The sequence below is a fragment of the Amblyomma mixtum genome, chromosome 10 (assembly GCF_055824585.1).
Source record: "Amblyomma mixtum isolate Tamu chromosome 10, ASM5582458v1, whole genome shotgun sequence".
Taxonomy (NCBI): domain Eukaryota; kingdom Metazoa; phylum Arthropoda; class Arachnida; order Ixodida; family Ixodidae; genus Amblyomma; species Amblyomma mixtum.
The window spans coordinates 95,841,118-95,858,541 of NC_143021.1; the positions used below are offsets into that span (position 1 = coordinate 95,841,118).

Here is a 17,424-nt window from a genome sequence, read left to right on the forward strand (position 1 = left end):
TTAGGATAGTGTGAGCCTGAAGTTGACGCCATGCCACAGCTTCGGCTGCCTATATTGTCCTAGATTTGCGATCACTCATCCAGTGTTCAAAGTACACTGAAAGAAGGTGGTCAACATTGTGCAATTTGCTAAAATAACATGTCAACGTTCAGTATTGCTACAACAGAGAGAGACAGTATATAATTTTTCGAACTCGTAAGGCCAGCGTAGTCCTGGCTCATCTCAGTTAAACATAATTGGCATGCACACGTTACCAAAGTAGATGTTTTATGGCGATCCTTAATATCAAAACACATGTTCCTGGGGCACATTATAGCATTCGAGCAGTATTACAGTAGCAGCGCTGTGCTCTTCCTCTACAACTACTACTACTGCTATTCTATCTTATTACCCGTGCTGCGAGGACTACTAAGTAGAATGCCACTTTGAGTGGCATTCTACGATGCTTCATAAAAATTTCAAAACGCATGCGGAAGCATTCGAAACGCATTCGCTCGCTGTATAGCAATGGCGCTGCTGCCGTCAGTTTTCTTGTTGTCCGTTCGTTGATTTCAAGCTGTACAACGACGTGATGCTGACTTCGGTGGTGGTCAGCAGACTGCATATGCCGCCACAGAGAAACCGGTTTCTCGCATAAGACGGACGACGACAACATCCAGAAAAACGACCGCAGATGTATAGACCAATATACGATACCCTCGCATCGGGACCGGTTCACACGCTCTCTGTAACCCTAGCAATTAGTGGCATCTTCCGCAGGACTGCAAAAACGGTACGAAGTTTCTTTTGCGCCATGCACAAGAAGCGACCTTTGCAACATCTCAGACCACTGAAATATGTGCATTTAATCCTTCTGGACGTACAAGAAGTCATCCGGGCACCACTACGTTGTCTAAGCATCCCTTAACATCCGGAGAAGAGGAAGCAGCTGGCTTATGGGGTGCTGTGTGCAATGTGCGCGACGTGTGTCGAGAGCTCTGCCGCTGCGGGGTGTTCAGCCTGTATCGTTTCCCATCGGGCGTTAAAAATGCCAACCTGCATCAATTTCAAATTGCTGAGATGCACAGAACGAAATACGAGGCAAGTGCTAACGCACGAGTAAGTACTGTGTTTGGGTGGCCATAGCAGTACGTTTAGCAATTAGTGACCCTATTATGGGAACATGCTGGTATGCTCTGAGAATTTGGGACAGGGCGAATAAACACCTCCTGTGTGGAGCTGGAGGGCTGTTTTCTGGCTGCTAGTCGCTCTGTCGCTCTCCTTCCTGCAGACATTGCGTGCTCCGCAGCGGTGCCCGTGCAGCCCGACGCTTCGGCGTTGATTTTCTTTGTTTACTCTCTAGGGACATCGATTTATGTGGCCGCGCTTAAATATCGCGGTGGCTTACAGTATGACCGGTAGAATCCAATGAATTTGGTAGAGTGGGGTGGTCCTCCATGACAACATGTTGGACGCTGGAATCGAAACGCATTTGTAGCTCGAGTGCTCAAGTGTTATATTAGGCGGACAACGCTTCGTCAGGGTTCTCTGAATTATACTACGGATTTTGGATCATAGCGGCTACGCATATCCCGAGTTCTTAGCTCGGAACAACTGCCTGCATTGGAGGGTTTAAGACAGTGGCTTGACAAAACCATATCAGACCTCCTATCTGTAAGCCTATTCCCGCATTACCGCGCAAAGGGAAAAGCATGCAGATGAACAGTTTGTAGCAATGCTCGCTGCGTTATTGAACCCTACCTCATCATTCGTTTTTGTATTATGGGGTTTTACGTCCCAAAACGGCTCGGGTTATCGGGGACGACTCATCCTTTCGCGGTCTTCTCACAATATATGGTTCGAGAAAATCGGATGCGAAGTACTTGCACTGACCGGACGCACTTGCCCTGGTGGTAGACAAGGGGCCCGCAAAACCATCGCCACTGGAAACAATGGCCTCCCGGAAAATTTCAGGATAATAAACTCTTCAGCGTGCAGCGCTTACGTAGTGCTTTTAGCCGCTGCTCCCGAGTGCGCCCTGTGTCGTGTCGCCTCGCATGGCAGCCCGGAAGTTCCCGTTCAACAGATGGCGCCACAGCGCTTTCAAAATGGCGGTGCGCAAACTTGTTTCGGGGTCTGGTCTATAAAATACTATCCTTAATACTGGCCGACTAGAAACGGCTGCACCTAACCAATGAAATTTCTTTTAATAGGTCCCGACCCGGTGGTAATGAGTCTGGTAATTATGTGTGTTTTAGCCTAGCCGCTAATCAAGAAAACATATTCTTTGTTTGAGAAGTGCATAGATACAGCGCACGCTGTTGCCTTTGTCCGCTTTCTGGGCATAATAATACGCCTGTTTATCACGAAAGGCTATGCATTATGCAAAATTGGACAGGACGGGAAAGAAATTTGCGGTTATTCCGTATGTGCACCGAATGGCTCATAATCTAAAAAAGATGGCGGGCAGATTTGACGAGAATGTGGTGTTTTCTGCGCCACACGAGTTGGGGGGGGGGGGGGGGGGGGGGCTTTGCCGCACGTTAGGGAACCGCCAGGACAACATACCAAGAATCAGCCCATTCCGTTGTTTGGTTTCACATAGATCAAGGTGTGTAGAGTGCGCATGTTTAGTTCTGTATGAACTTCCTCTTTCATGTAAAAAAGTAGCCGCCGCGGTGGCTCAGCGATTATGGTGCTCGGCTGCTGACCCAAAAGATGCGGGTTCGATCCCGGCCGCGGCGGCTGGAATTTCTTTGGAGGAGAAATTCTAGAGGCCCGTGTACTGTGCGATGTCAGTGCACGTTAAAGAACCCCAGGTGGTCGAAATTTCCGGAGCCCTCCAATACGGCGTCTCTCATAGCCTTAGTCGCTTTGGGACGTTAAACCCCATAAACCAAACCAAACCAAACCATCATGTAAAAAAGTATATATACGAGAGACCTGCCGATGCATCAATATTCGACTTAAGGAGCATCTTCATTCACCTTCGGACTCAAACTATTCGCATCTAAAAGATCACTGGAAAGCGTGCAAGAAGAAAATAAGAAAGTACGCAGACTTTAGTCGCGCACACATGAATTTTATTTCGCCGCAAAGATAAAATGACGAGGGAGCTCATTGAGGCATATCATATTCGGCAAAGACGAGATGATTGCGTCAGTCAGGCTTCCTTATTGATGGTAGATAAAGAGGTCTCGTTTTTTGACAACACATGATTTTTTTTAGTGTTCTTTTTTTGTTTCTGGCCCTCTCGTGCATTTTCGGTTGCGCAAAAAACAGCGCTTGTACCTGTATATTCTTCCTTTCGTCCCCGTTTATTCGCGCTGTTTTTTGCATAATGTATCACCAACTCGCCCGCTTAGCTATCCTGTTGTTTTTCGGTTAGTCACGGCGTTTTGAAATCGTGTTGTAAGGCTATTATTATTTACTCTAGATGTAGTTCTTAGATGGTTGTACTCTCGGCATGCGCGCGGGCGACGTCAGGTCATGTGACTTTTTTAACTGTAAATGTGTCTTATTTTTTCTGAATGAAACATAGCTGTGAGTCAGCGCTCGTCCGTGCGGTTTCCTTCATCTTTTTCTTCTCTCCCTTTCGCGTGTTTTTCCACCCAAAGTGAACGTATACCAACTCGCCCAACTTTCCATTCTACTAAAATGCAACTGAAAGCGTTTTTGCACGCTCTGCTCGCGCAAGCATCTGGAAACCAGACCAGAGGCTCTTCCTTCTTAGAAAAATCAAATAACTTGCATTTCGTTACATTTTTGTATTGAAAAAAAAAACTTTTTCTCCACTCTAGAGAATTCACTGCCGCACTACGTAGCGGATGTCTGCTTAACGGAGATCCTGAATGAAATATAACAGCTTAGTGCAAGTGTATTCAATAAATTGAAGTAGCTGCTGCCGTGGCTCAGTAGTTATCGCGCCCGGCTGCTGACCTGAAAGACGCGGGTTCGATTCCAGCCGCGGCGGTTGAATTTCTATGGAGGCAAAATTCTGAAAGCCCTCGCACTGTGCGATGTCAGTGCAAGTTAAAACACCCCAGGTGGTCGAAATTTTTGGAGCCGTTCACAACGGCATGCGTCATAGCCTGAGTTGCTTTTGGACGTTAAATTCCCATAAACCAAACCAAACTAAACTAAACCAGAAACGAAGTAGTGGCCTCGTAATTTCGAATGATGTGTTGCTCGCGCTCGAAATATTAGGTCGGCGCTTGATAAACGCACGCGGCCTTGCGCTAAGAGATTCCTACGCTTCCGTACGTCGTGCCCTGTGATCACTCATTTTCCCGTGCATTCCGAATAGCACTTTAGTTCCTTTTATAAAAATCGTGATGTTCGCATTTTTTATTTTATGTTCATTTTATTGTGCTGTCGCTTGAGTGCATTGAGGGCTATAGCTCTTCCTCACGTCGTTACTTTAAGAAAGGACTTTGTTGGGCGAATCAGTCGTACATACTTAAACAAGGGAGTTGCTCTAAAAAAGACACGGACGAGAAGAGGACAAGGACTTTTGCGCCCGTCTTTTCCTTCTTCTCGTCCGTGTCTTTTTTAGCGCAATTCCCTTGTTTAAGTACGTCGTTGCTTATTTACTCGCGATATCTTTCGCTTTCGAACATGGCCTTTATTTATTAAAAGCATCGGAGGTAGTTGCGAATCACAGTTCAAAACGTTTTTGTTCGTTTTTGTTGTTTTTTGCGTGAAACTCCCACAGCAACACAAAAAATTTGAAGATTGTTCGAAGACCAGCCAACCAATCTTCTGACAACTGATGTTAGACGAATTTTAACCTAGTTTGTTTGCCACTTGTACCGTATATAAAACTATGAAAGAGCGCCCATTTCGCTTGCATATTATTTTCCGTATTGTTTTATATTTTTGATATTCCATCGTAACATCTTAAAGGTGCACTGAAGAGGAATCTGAACTTGTCTTTTTGCCGCGGGAACTCGATCTACACGTTCCTAGCATTCTTAGAAACTGCGACTTATTGTCCTGTGTGGCCAATTTCCCTAATTAAATCGAATTAACGTCCGGCTCCCGCCCTTTTTTTTTAATTATGCCTCGTACGGTGGGCGGAGTCGACCAACGCGTGGAGTGCCTTTCACCCAGTCCCGTGGCGGCTTGCCGCTCTGCCATCGGCGGAGTAATACGTAGTAGTCCGTAGTAGCAAATAGTCCGCGCGTATTTTTATTTCTGCGGGCTTATTTTGCGGCTATATTATCTGCGAATGAAACTATTTATTAATGGAAACCTAAAAAACAAAATAAAGCGAAAGCAAAGCCTCCACGGAGCTGGCTGAAAGGAACTTCACGCGTTGGTCGACTCCGCCCATCGTACGAGACAGAATTCAAAAAAAAGGGCGGGAGCCGGACGTTAATTCGATTTAATTAGGGAAATCGGCCATAGAGGGCAATAAGTTGCAGTTTCTAAGAATGCTAGGAACGTGTAGATCGAGTTCCCGCAGCAAAAAGACAAGTTCAGAATCCTCTTCAGTGCACCTTTAAGCCATCTTGAACAAACAAAAGCACCATTACACCGCCCCACAAAATACGCTAGTGTCTGAAGTCGTTTTCGCGAAATCCACGTTGGAGATCTACATTTTTGGCTTCAAAGTTTTCGGGCGCCGAATATGCTTTTCCAGCTGCTTTGTAACAATGCACTGACGCTTCCGCCTTTCCCGCACTCTTGTTTCTGATATGTACCGCCTTCTGAACTGTACATGATTCATTCTCAAGTTCCCCACCCCTTTCTCATGCTTCGGCCGCCGTCCTCACTCTTTTTCAAGTCCCACATCTCCCCACCTATTCTCCCGGCCGCGCCCTTTCCCAGGTAGCGGGCTTTCACTTTCTCCAAGCTGTTTTCCCTCTCAAGCAGCTACGCGCTTTGCCGTTCGTGCATCCTCCCACGATCTCCCTTTCTCCACCTTTCAGCTGGAACCTTTTTTCTCGCGACCACAAAAGCTGTGTAAAGGACAATGACTCTTCCCCTCCAGCCACCCTCCACCTCCACCCCCCCCCCCCTCGCGCCGTCGTCTCCCCTGCCAGTTGTATTGAAATAACGCGACGCGTCACCATGACACATTCTTGACCGGAGGGCTCTTGCGTTGGCTGCCATGGCGGCGCCCAACCACACAGCCAGCGCGAGGAAAAAGCATGCATACTCAAGCAGGCACCGCTCGTAGTCTGTACAAAGCCAAAAGGCACATCTGATGCTATAGGAGAGATCCGACGCGGTTCAGTACTCTGTCCTGCAAGATATTGTTTGCAGCCCCTACCATTCTTTTATCTTGAGATACGTTCGGACATGAGTGCGGTTGTTGGAGTAAATGCTGCTTTGACTACATGCGGCTTTATTTCCTCCGACAGGAAAACAGAACGAAAGAAATCGCGAGCATGACTTCTTTGTACCTACTCCCATTGCGCAATCTCTGGCCTGACGTCGTGCGCAGTGAAAATCTGCCCTCTGGCCTTGCTCTTGGGCACTCATTTATATTAATTTTCGATATGACTGGTGGTAGCGCAAGCCATTCGGCATGCGCTAGAAGCGTGATCCTTGTAACTCGATGCAATTAATTGGCCTTTTTTCTTAATTCTTCAGAACCCTCATTTATGGTTATTTGTTAAGTAGAAGGATACATCCACAGTGCCGGTCATTGGCCAGTGGGTTGCTATGTTGCATGCGCGAATTTTTGGAAGCAGGATACCAATGTTTGAAAGGTGGATATCAAGGTTTGAAATCTGGATACACGAGAGTTCGAAAGGTGGATACTGACGTTCGAGAGCTACATGCCAGAGCTCGAAAGATGAAAAGGCAGTCCGAGACCTTTTGTGGCTCATGTTGCGGAACGAACGGCAGGACTGCGTTGGCCGCTCAATCGGCCAAACGTTGGCCCAAAATGTGTCCAAATGGTAGCGCTCTGCCTAAATGTCAGTGTAGGCAGCCCTCCCTGCCAATTTTTGCCAATGATGAGCCGGCGCTCACTCATGCAATGCAGTTGTGTTACCTGGGTACAGTGGCTTTGGAAACGCATCGTGCTGTGAGCAGAGTGCATTAGAAAAGAGACAGTCATTAAGCCGGTTCACCTTTGCAAGTGAAAGGACTAAGCAATCGTGACAATGTATCAACAAGATCTTCAATGGCCTTGCAGTACTCTAACGTGAACGCTGAGTAGATACAATTCAAGACGCCTTTGTTGCCTAGCAGCTGGTAGCGTTTGATTACCTTTTTCTTCGAGGTTTTGCAGTAGTGCCTCTTTATCTCTTTAGATCAGAGTTTCCTGACGAACAGAAATTTGGATGATTCACGCTATAAAAAATAGGAGTTGGAGCGTGTTTTTCGCATTGCGCATAATTGCACTCTGCAGACGTCAGCGTCTGAGAAGCAAATGCGATTCGACACTCCTCACCGTTCGGCTACACATGAGACATAAAAAATCCAAAGCAGTATGATCTGAGTGACCGCATGAATTATGAGTTCAACATCTCTTTCATGGCCAAATATGCGTCAGTTAATTTCTACATCCGATCCCATCGTTCTCTCTCTCGATGTTGCTGGCGAATGGATCGGTCACGGAAGATAAATTATTTAATAAATTGCCGTAAAAGTTTAGTAGCCTTTGATAAATGTTTAACCAAGAGTTATTTGTGCGCTTTTGGCAGGGTGTATTCGCTGTGCGTCTGTCTTGCGTGCGACACAAGAGACCAAGCGTTAGGAAAATTTGTGTTTTTCTGCCATTGATAGTAATATCTTACTCACGCAGCCTCATTAGCACTACATAAAGTATATCTGCACAATATTTTGTCTTGGCTAAGTACAAATACATAATTTTTATGGCACCCTACATTCTTAATGCCCCAATAACTATTTATTCAACAGAGAATAGAACACACTGGAGCAGTGGCCATCTCTTGGGAAAGGGATCTGTTATGATGCAGCCAACTGTCGTCGTTCACTCTGGCCGCACCTTTGGATTCAGGGTTAATCAGCCCGGGCTCGTTTGCGGACGGTAAGTTGAGTTGACACTGCCTTCACAAACTTCACTCAACAGGTTTTCCCACAGCCGGATCAGCTAGTGGGCTTTTTCTAAGACTGTCTTGGCGGTGAATGCAAATTCGACAAATGCTTTCAGCGTCTAAACTTTTGGGGGGAGACGGAGGTGGGGGGGGGGGGGGGGCTACTAACAGCGCAGCTGCTCAAACACTGGGAGGCAAAATCTGTTGGCCACAGAGCCGAGACGAGGGTAACTGCACTTCGAAGTACTACAAACTTATATATGCGTAAATGTTTTTAGAATTTCGCAAAACACAGTTACCCTCGTCTCGGCTTGTCTGGGCATGTGTGTGTGAGTAAGTGTGTGTCATCGAGAGTGAGTGTGTGTCATCGAGAGTGTGTGAGAATGCGAGAGTGTGTGAGAGAGGGAGTGTGTGTGTGTGTGCATGCGAGAGTGTGTGAGAATGTGAGTGTGCGTGAGAGTGAGTATGTGTGTGTGTGAGCGTGTGTGAGTGAGAGTGAGTGCGTGTGTGTGTGAGTGTGAGTGTGTGTGAGAGTGAATGTGTGTGTGTGCGTGAGTGTGTGTGTGGGTGAGAGTGAGTGTATGTGAGTGAGTGGGTGTATGTGTATGAGTGTAAGAGTGTGGAAGTGTGTGTGTGTGTGATTGAGAGTGTTTGTGTGTGCGTGTGAGAGTGTGTGAGAGGGTGTGTGAGAGTGTGAGCGAGAGTGAGTGTGTGTGAGAGGATGTGTGAGAGGGTGAGTGAGTGTGTTCGTGAGAGTGTGTGTGTGAGTGAGATTGAGTGTGTGGGTGAGTGTGTGTGTGTGTGTGTGAGAGTGTGCGAGAATGTAAGATTGTGTGTGTATGTGTGCGAGAATGTGAGAGTGTGTGTGAGTGAGTGTATGTGTGCCAGTGTGAGTGAGCGTGTGTGTGAGTGAGTGTGTGTGTGTGTGTGTGTGAGGGTGAGTGCGTGTGTTTGTGAGAGTGTGTGTGTGAGTGAGAATGAGTGTGTGTGGGTGAGTGAGTGTGTGTAGGTGAGTGAGTGTGTCCGTGTGAGTGTGAGAGTGTGTGAGAGTGTGTATGGGAGTGTGTGTGAGAGAGAGAGAGTGTGTGTGTGTGTGTGTGTCAGTGACTGTGTGTGAGTGAGAGTGAGTGTGTGTGAGTGTGTGAGAATGTGAAAGTGTGTGTGTGTGTTATTTAGGCTGAAATGCACAGTGCAAAGTTAATACAGATACTAACAGAAATTGTAAAAGTTAAAAATAGAATATTAGTTAACAAGCCTATTAGCACATTCTAAATGTATTCTGAAGATGTTACACCATTGACAGGGCTTTGCCAGAAAAAGTGGTCATCTGACTCAGAAACCCTAATCCTTAAAATTGCAGATCATATTAGCTGAAACATCCTGCATATTACACAACTGTTTTCGAAGCGCCTCGCGCAAAATCAAATGTGTGAGCCTAGGTTTTAAAAAGAGTGGTCCTTAGTCTAGTTGAACAAGAAATTTTCAAAAAACCAGAACCCTGTCAAAAAGAAGATTCCTTATCACTTTCAAAGTAGAAAAGAATGTCGGAATACCATGGCTTCCTTTGCAACCGATTACTTGTGCAGCACAATATTGCAGGTACCTTGAGATCTGAGCGCCTGCATATTTAACAGCGCTCATAGTTTCTTTATTATGAGTGTCTGCGACCGGTCTGCCTCAAAAAGCATCGCGGCGGAAGATTTATTACGAGACATAATCAGCAGAACTTTGAGCAGAATAACACAAGACCGGAGGGTGAGATACGCACACACACACGAGCGCAATTTTTCCTGACTATGTCACCACACCAACTGGCGCTGCGTTCTGCTCTATTTATTATGCGTTTTTCGAGATAGGTGCTTTAACTCCGAATCCAGATACATGCGTATAAATGAGAAGAAAACAAAAGCTGTCATATTTCGTCCTAAAAACAAAGTACTTCCTTCCCCCATCGAGATTAAACTAAACTCACGACGTATAGACATAGTTGAACAATTTAAATGCCTTGGAGTAGTTTTTTCTTCCAGCATTTCTTGGGAACACCACACGGACCATATTGTCACGAAACTGGCTCAAATAACCGGAGTCATAAGTCGGCTCAGATACGTCATTCCAAGAACAGTAAAGTTACTCCTCTACAATTCACTTTTCTACTCCTATTTAAACTACTGCCATCTAGTGTGGGGCACAGCTACGGTTAGCTGTCTTCAACGTATCTACATTTTTCAGAAAAAGTTCCTTCGTCATGTTTACAATGTCCCCTGGGACTCGCCAAGCAAAGATCTCTTTCTACAAAGTGGTGTGCTAAAAATACACAACTTGTATAAATATCGCTTGAGTGTCCGGTTTAAACTCGAAACACGTAGAAACGTAAACCACATACGTAAACTAGCTGAACTGCATACCCGAGATGCAAGCTACACAACAAGGCATGCGGAGACGTGGATAGTCCCGACCCCACGGTTAAACTCGGGTAGAGAACGCCTGCAGTTCACTCTTCCGTCCCTGCTAAACGCGTATATATATAATAATTTTGACCTTTTCAGTTCGTCAAACAGGTCTTTGCGTGCTTTGTATGCTAGCATGTAGGATTTTTGTTTTGTGTTTTTTTTTCTCTCCTTTGCTTTCATTACCTGTGTCTACCCAATGTGAATATTGTGTCAATATTGTATAATGTTCTTTCGTCTTCTCTTGTATTGTATACTTGTTATCACCTTCTGTATTAAAAGTCTTGCTGTCAAGCTGCTGCCAAGCGAAAGGGGGCTGCGGCTTAGTCAAGCTGTTTCTCAGCTTTTTCTGCGCCTCCGCTGTCTGTATGTTTACAAGGCAGAAATAAAGAATTTGAATTTGAAAATTTAACTACAACACCAGGACTTCTGCACTTGTGCTCTGCAGTTAAACTCATGGATTAAGTTTTGCGATTGCTACGGTAAGCACAAGCTTCGAACCATTGCGTTTTCACGCTTCTTGCGATCTGAACGCTCCAACCAGTTTTCATATCAGACACACTTGGACACCATGGCACGTCACCTCCACACTTGGCACATCACCTCCGCAGCGAGGGTAGGGGCTCGAAGCGATTGAATAGGGAAAGCATAGCAGGTGGTTCAGAGGAATAAACTTAAAAAATCGAGACGTTTTTATGCGCCGTCCTTCAGTAACACACTGACTTAATGCCACTGTGCCCGAGGACGAGCAAGGAGCAAGGCTCCGATGCCTCCACAAAGCGACAAACAACATACACCGCGGATGTGTATTTAAGGCGAAATCCTTTAATGGCTCACACTCGGAGCCGTGACTCCGTCCGTTCGAATGTACGTTAGATCTGAAGCGAAAGTCATAAATAGCCATTACTAGTCATAAGTGATGAATAACTAGTCACCAACGAGAAAAAAATTATAAAATCTTGAGCACGGCGAGAATCGACCCACCATCCTTGGTTTGGTTTATGGGGTTTAACGTCCCAAAGCGACTGAGGCTATGAGAGACGCCGTAGTGAAGGGCTCCGGAAATTTCGACCACCTGGGGTTCTTTAACGTGCACTGACATCGCACAGCACACGGGCCTCTAGAATTTCGCCTTCAATAAATTCAGCCGCCGCGGCCGGGATCGAGCCCGCGTCTTTCAGGTCAGGAGCCGAGCGCCGTAGCCACTGAGCCACCGCGGCGGGACTCACCATCCTTGCGTTCCATACCCGATCATGCTAACCTCTATGCTACGCCGGTTTTTTTTCTTTTATGCTATTTATTCTTCATGGTTATATACAGACAGAACAGAAAGGACACACACATACGCACAAACTATTGACATGACACTTATGTAGGCGCTACGTGGCACTAACGTGATAGAAAACATAACAGAACTCATCGGCCGGCAAGCATGTCCAGCGCATCAGGAGAGGAAACCAATCCAGCAAAAAGTTCATTCGCGCGTAAATGTCCTTTACCTGCAGCAACATCCGGCTAAAATGAATTCTGGGGGAAACAACAGGTATAGCCCACTGTATGACATCACTAGTATTGCGGGCGCAGCTAATAAGACGCGCGTAATGACATTCACAAATCTGGCTCGCTGGGCACACTCGACACCATACAGTAAGAACTTCTCACCAGCTAGCAGCGTCCTGTTCCGGTCGCCGATGTGGGGAAATTTTGCCAGGTTTCTTCGAGGAGCGTCAGTTGTCAAATTCTTGGATTGTCCGTGGGCAGCAGTGGGTGCCAAGTACAAGAACAAGGGCTGCGACATTAAGTGCAAGACTGGAAAGTGGAAACAATAGGTAATGTCGCGAACAAAATACCGCTAGTCGCGGCGTGCAGTGGACTGTCGCAACTGTAGTACTCCAAAGTACGCCACTAGCATAAGCGGGACCTCAGCATCAGAAAGCACTTAACTACATGATAGTGCTGATCATTCAAATTCCGCTGCTTTTCCCGAGGCAGTCAGGTTTTGCCGTCTATGCTAGCACACCAGCAAAAGCTCGCTTCAGCAAAAGGACGCGAATTAAGGCTACTGTCAATGATTTTCTGCGCATCATCGTAGCGAAGTTCTGAATAGTTTCAAACTTATTTAGGCTACTGTTCTGTTTGACGATTTGTGCCGGCAAAACAACCCTTTTTATGTTTCTTTCAATACCTCTATACTTTCCTTCAATATTTTGCTAATCCAACGTTGCGGAAAATCAGCATGAGCGCTTTCCTTTTTTTGCAAATGCACAAGGGTGTACTCATAACGCCGAAACTATCGAATGTGAGTCCCTGGCGCTGCCACATATTCGAGTGGAAATGAACGAAATGGAGCATGTGGAAGATGCTTTTTATAGGCTATGGTTGTTTCAGAGGAATAGTAACGCCTTATCGCCTTATTCATGAGTAACCTGTGGAAGTCATATTGGACTGTTACTGTAGGGCTTAGCAGTGTTTCCCATTGTTCTAGCTGTGAGATTATGAGAACTTTACGTTAATATTTTAACCTTTTGAAGAGGAGCTTATTTATCTTTCGCCACAATTTTTTGTCACATTCCTGGTTTTCTAATTCCTGACAAGCGGGCCCGTGGACAGAGCAAAGAAATGTTCTTAAATATAGGCACTCACATACTAGGCATAGGCACTCAGAGAGAGCAGTTAGACATCTCTTGCTGCTGGAAGTGCATGTTAGCGGGGAAAGAACTGATTTTTTCGAAGAAAGCACTAAGTCGCGCACATTTTGTATATCGTGATGGATCTCTTGCTACTGGAAGTGCATATTAGCTGCAAAACACATTGATTTATTTCGCACAAAGCTCAAAGTAGCGCACCTTTTTCGTGTCGTGATGACTGATGATGTCCACCGCCCTGTCGGTGAATAGCTGGGTCCTGTACACTCCGTCACTGTCTGCTGCAAGGGCCTCGTTCTCCCACATGTCGATGCCGCAACTGCTATTCTGCATGCGCGCGAAGAACGAACTACTCAAGGGGGCGGCCATCTTAGTGCATCACGTGCTTTGTAGTTTTTGACTACTTTAGCTAGAACACCATTATTAAAGTAGTTGAGTTAAACGGATTCTTATTTATGGTCGTACGCACGAACACTGTTTTTTACGGGGGGGGGGGGGGGGGGGGTGGGGGGAGATGGCTAGATTGATATTTACGGAAGAAACAGCATCACTACAACTAAGAACATTGAGCCGAGCATCGTCTAGATTTCACTGGTCGGAAACGGAAGGCAGAAAGCAATAAATCATGCAATCACAGTCAAAGAGAAAAGTTTTCACTTTGGAATAATAAGGTTAACTGCAGAAAAGCAGGTAACCAAGCATGGTTTGCCGATTGACTACATAAGTTACAGCAAGAGGGGAAGAGCAAAAACCGCGTATCTCCACAAACTTATTCCTACGTTGTGGTAACCTGCTGTCCAGCCAAAGGGAAATGGATGAACACCTATTTGTTCTAATTTCAAAAGAAGCTTGTTATGCGGCACCTTGTGAAAGGTTTTAGTGAAATTTGTAAAAAATCAATGTGTTCGGATTTGTCCGAAGGTGCACTGAAATTATGAATGGCTGTTACACATTAAGTAAGCGTAGAGAATTCCTTCCTGCAGCTGGTCTGAACAGAGTTCTAGGCGTCTTTAGATTTCAGTATTGTGAGAATATTGAATAGAATAGGTTGAAGTTTTAGTGATTACGCTGCAGTTGCTCATACAGACACAGTTACCATACTTACAATAAAGATGATTTTTGCTTCCAAGCCACCAGACGGCAAAAAAAAAACAATAAGGCAAGGACGCACAAAAAACTTGCGTACAAAGCTAGACTGTGACTAAGCATATTGTCCCAAAAATGCATTTGGAAGGCAATGCTGTTCTAGAGAACGTTAGGTATTCAACTGAAGTAGCATTTCAATGACAGTGTCAACAGACAGAATTCAGAGCGGTTCCAAATAATTTCACGAAAATATGAAAACTTTCGTTGTCGGTTGAGAACTGAGAGTGAAGGTGTTTATCTAAACATTCTACAGAACTCTATGGAGTAACGACTTTTCCATTGATGGCTTTTCTGTCAATCGATTTGTGCTACTCTCCGATGTGACTGCGAACAGTAAAAAAAGTATGGCATTCTGAGTCTTAACATATATATTTCAAAGAACATAAAATTGTCCTAACATTGTAGGCATCGTGAATTGTCATTTGTTGGGAAGAACTGCTCCAGAAACAATGATGTCACATCGCATACTCATCCACCAGCGATGTTCTTCAACACAGATCTTCCTCTAACGCTCGATGTAAACAGGACATTTAAATAGAGCATTGTGATTGTATGAGGGGCTACGAGACCGACCCGTTTCTCTCAGTGTGCGTGCGCCAAACAAAGATTTGAGGGAGGTTAGGCGTCACGACATTGCTTAATATACCGGGTGTCCCAGCTAAATGTAACCAAACTTTTAAAAAAGGCGAAGTGTCCTAGTCCAGGGAAACCAACTCAGGGTTGTTCACAGTCGCGTGGCCTAGTCTTGAGTAATTTTTTCGCGCTTCAAAGTTGATTAGTGAAGTTTAATTAGCTAACTTTTTAATTATTGACTTCAGGAAGTGTCAATGCAAAAGCTTTAGATCACCTCGGAAAACCGCTAGTAGTGCTGTTTTCGTCAAGTTACGATTTACATAGCTTCATTTATTGGCCTTAAAAGAAAGTTGTCACGTGACAAGCTGCTCGCTCACTTCTCTGCCCTAATGTGCACCCAAAGTCTCATCGAGGAGAGGACTTCAGAAAAAAACGGATTTTACTCTTTAAGGCGCGTCTTTGGGACGTTGAAGTGGCACAGTTGTCATGTGGAAGCTTTTTTTTATTGTGCGGGTTATGGTTAAAGGCCGGTAAAAAAACTACTTCACGTAAATATTACTTTTCTGCAAATTTCTCAGTAAGCTGTTTCTCAAAACAATCTACAACTTTTCCATTCACTTTTTGTTCCTCAAGTCAGTAATTACAAAGTTAGTTAATGAAGCTTGACTAATTAGTCAACCTTGAAGAACAAAAAAATACTGCAGACTAGGTATCGCGACTCTAAACAACCCCTATTTGGTTTCAGATTGCTAGGACACCCCGTTTTTTTTTAAAAGCTTAGTTACATTTAGCTGGGACACCGGGTATAGTGGCTGGCTTGTTGGTTACATATCTAGACAACAACAGCGCGGTCGAAACACGGACAAGAAAGGCTACACAAACACAGGCGCAGCCCCTGTGTTTGTGTAGTCGTTCTGCCTTTCCCCTCTCTGTATCTATCTCTATCTATCTTGTCCGTGTTCCGACCGCGCTGTTGTTGTCAAGTCATGACGTTCATGAAGAGAGCCGAAACAGGAAAAAGTGCCTTTAGTACATCAACCGATCCTGCCCTTTTCCGAGATAATGACTGCGACACTGATGATCTCTATGAACAGGATGAAGGCAAACAAAATTATCAATAGACTAAGGTGACAAACCAAGACCAACGTGCATGACACGCTGTGCTGTATTGATGAGACCTTTGTGCAGTGCAGCTGGCCTGGCCCTTGAAACCAGTCGGTACTGTCTGTAACTATCTGTTAAGCACTCGTTAAGGATTTAACTAGTGCTGCAGCTCATAATTGTAGGTTTATACATTTAGGTTTTATTGATAACAGATGTGTGAAGACACTACAGCGGCCGAGAAAATGGATGCGGTGAGTCTAAAAAACACATATCTGTATCGAAAGGATTCAGCAGACAGCCGAACAATTCCTTACCGACATACAATACACGCAGCGCTTTTGCATGGGTTATTTTTATCGCAATGTGTCTAAGTGTGCGTGCTACTGTTTGCAATGCACAGGGGGCACAGTCCCTGTCAAGCCACTAACAGGCTTTTGACTGTGCCCTCCAGCAACAATGATGTTGAATTAATTTAATTTGATTTGTTCTTATTGCTCCCATCGACGCGGGAGCCCAAGCTGTTGCTGCTTCTGCTGTCGCCAGCCGCAACGCGCTCTTCCGCGGCGCCTTCGCCATTGCCGCGAGAGGTGGAAAGAGCAGGGGCCAACATTGTGCACGTTCGAACGCCTCAAAACCAGGAAAAGAACTGAGATGGCGAGAAGCGAAGGCAGTGAAGCAGGCAACAATCGGAAAGTCCTGTCTTTAGAAGCAATTAAGGCGTAAGACGAAAGTATTTTTTGTTTATTTATTTATTTATTGCAAGTGCCTACAGCGCTCATGAGACATTATTGTAGGGGGATTAACGACTTAAGATATAACACGCAAAGGGGACATGGGCAACATATTAGCAAGGCAACACAACATAAGAAAACAAGAATATGTGAATTCTCAACTAGTTAGTATTACCGATGACATAATATAAGGCACATTAAGTTATATTTTCACTAAATGTATGAAAATTTGGTGCGCAATCAACATAATTCGAAAGATTATTCCAGTCAAGAATTTTGCTAGGGAAAATGAATACGGCCTTGATAACTGTAAATAATTTTCTCTTGTCTAATCTCTCCGATATGTAATGTGGGCGCTTTAGATAAGCGCATTTAATTTTACCGGTACAATTATAGTACATACCATGTTAGAACATCAGTCTGCAGATATTTCTCTCGATAGGCAAACTCTTCTACCTAATCGGTCACGAATTTATCAGCTTTTTATACGAAAGTTATAATTCCCAAGCGCAGCCTTACGGCTACAAAGGAAACCTATACCGCTTTCTCAGAAACTTCTCCGTTAAAGAAAAATTCGTCCTGGTTCGGGGTTCGAACCCGGGACCACCGATTCACTGGAGCAGTCGCAATACCATATGAGCTAACTGGGACGGCAAGCTTATGGTAGGGCGAGAGCGAATTGATTAATAACTCGAAGTGGCAGCAGAGTTGACCAAATGTGTAGGGGAATCCTGCAAGGGGGAGTAGATTTGTAATAAGGGAGTACTTACTCATTGACGTCCAC

General features: G+C 45.0%; 1 protein-coding gene across 1 annotated transcript in view; it reads right to left on the reverse strand.

Moving 5' to 3' along the window:
* LOC149326474 (arylsulfatase B-like) overlaps positions 1-17,424 on the reverse strand; it is a 64,171-nt gene that overhangs the window by 12,269 nt on the left and 34,478 nt on the right. Inside the window, exons 5-6 of the mRNA XM_089562856.1 lie at positions 13,288-13,413; positions 12,104-12,230 (exon numbers count right to left, since the gene is read on the reverse strand). Of these exons, the coding sequence (XP_089418982.1) occupies positions 12,104-12,230; positions 13,288-13,413 (253 nt within the window). The remainder of the gene's footprint in view (positions 1-12,103; positions 12,231-13,287; positions 13,414-17,424) is intronic.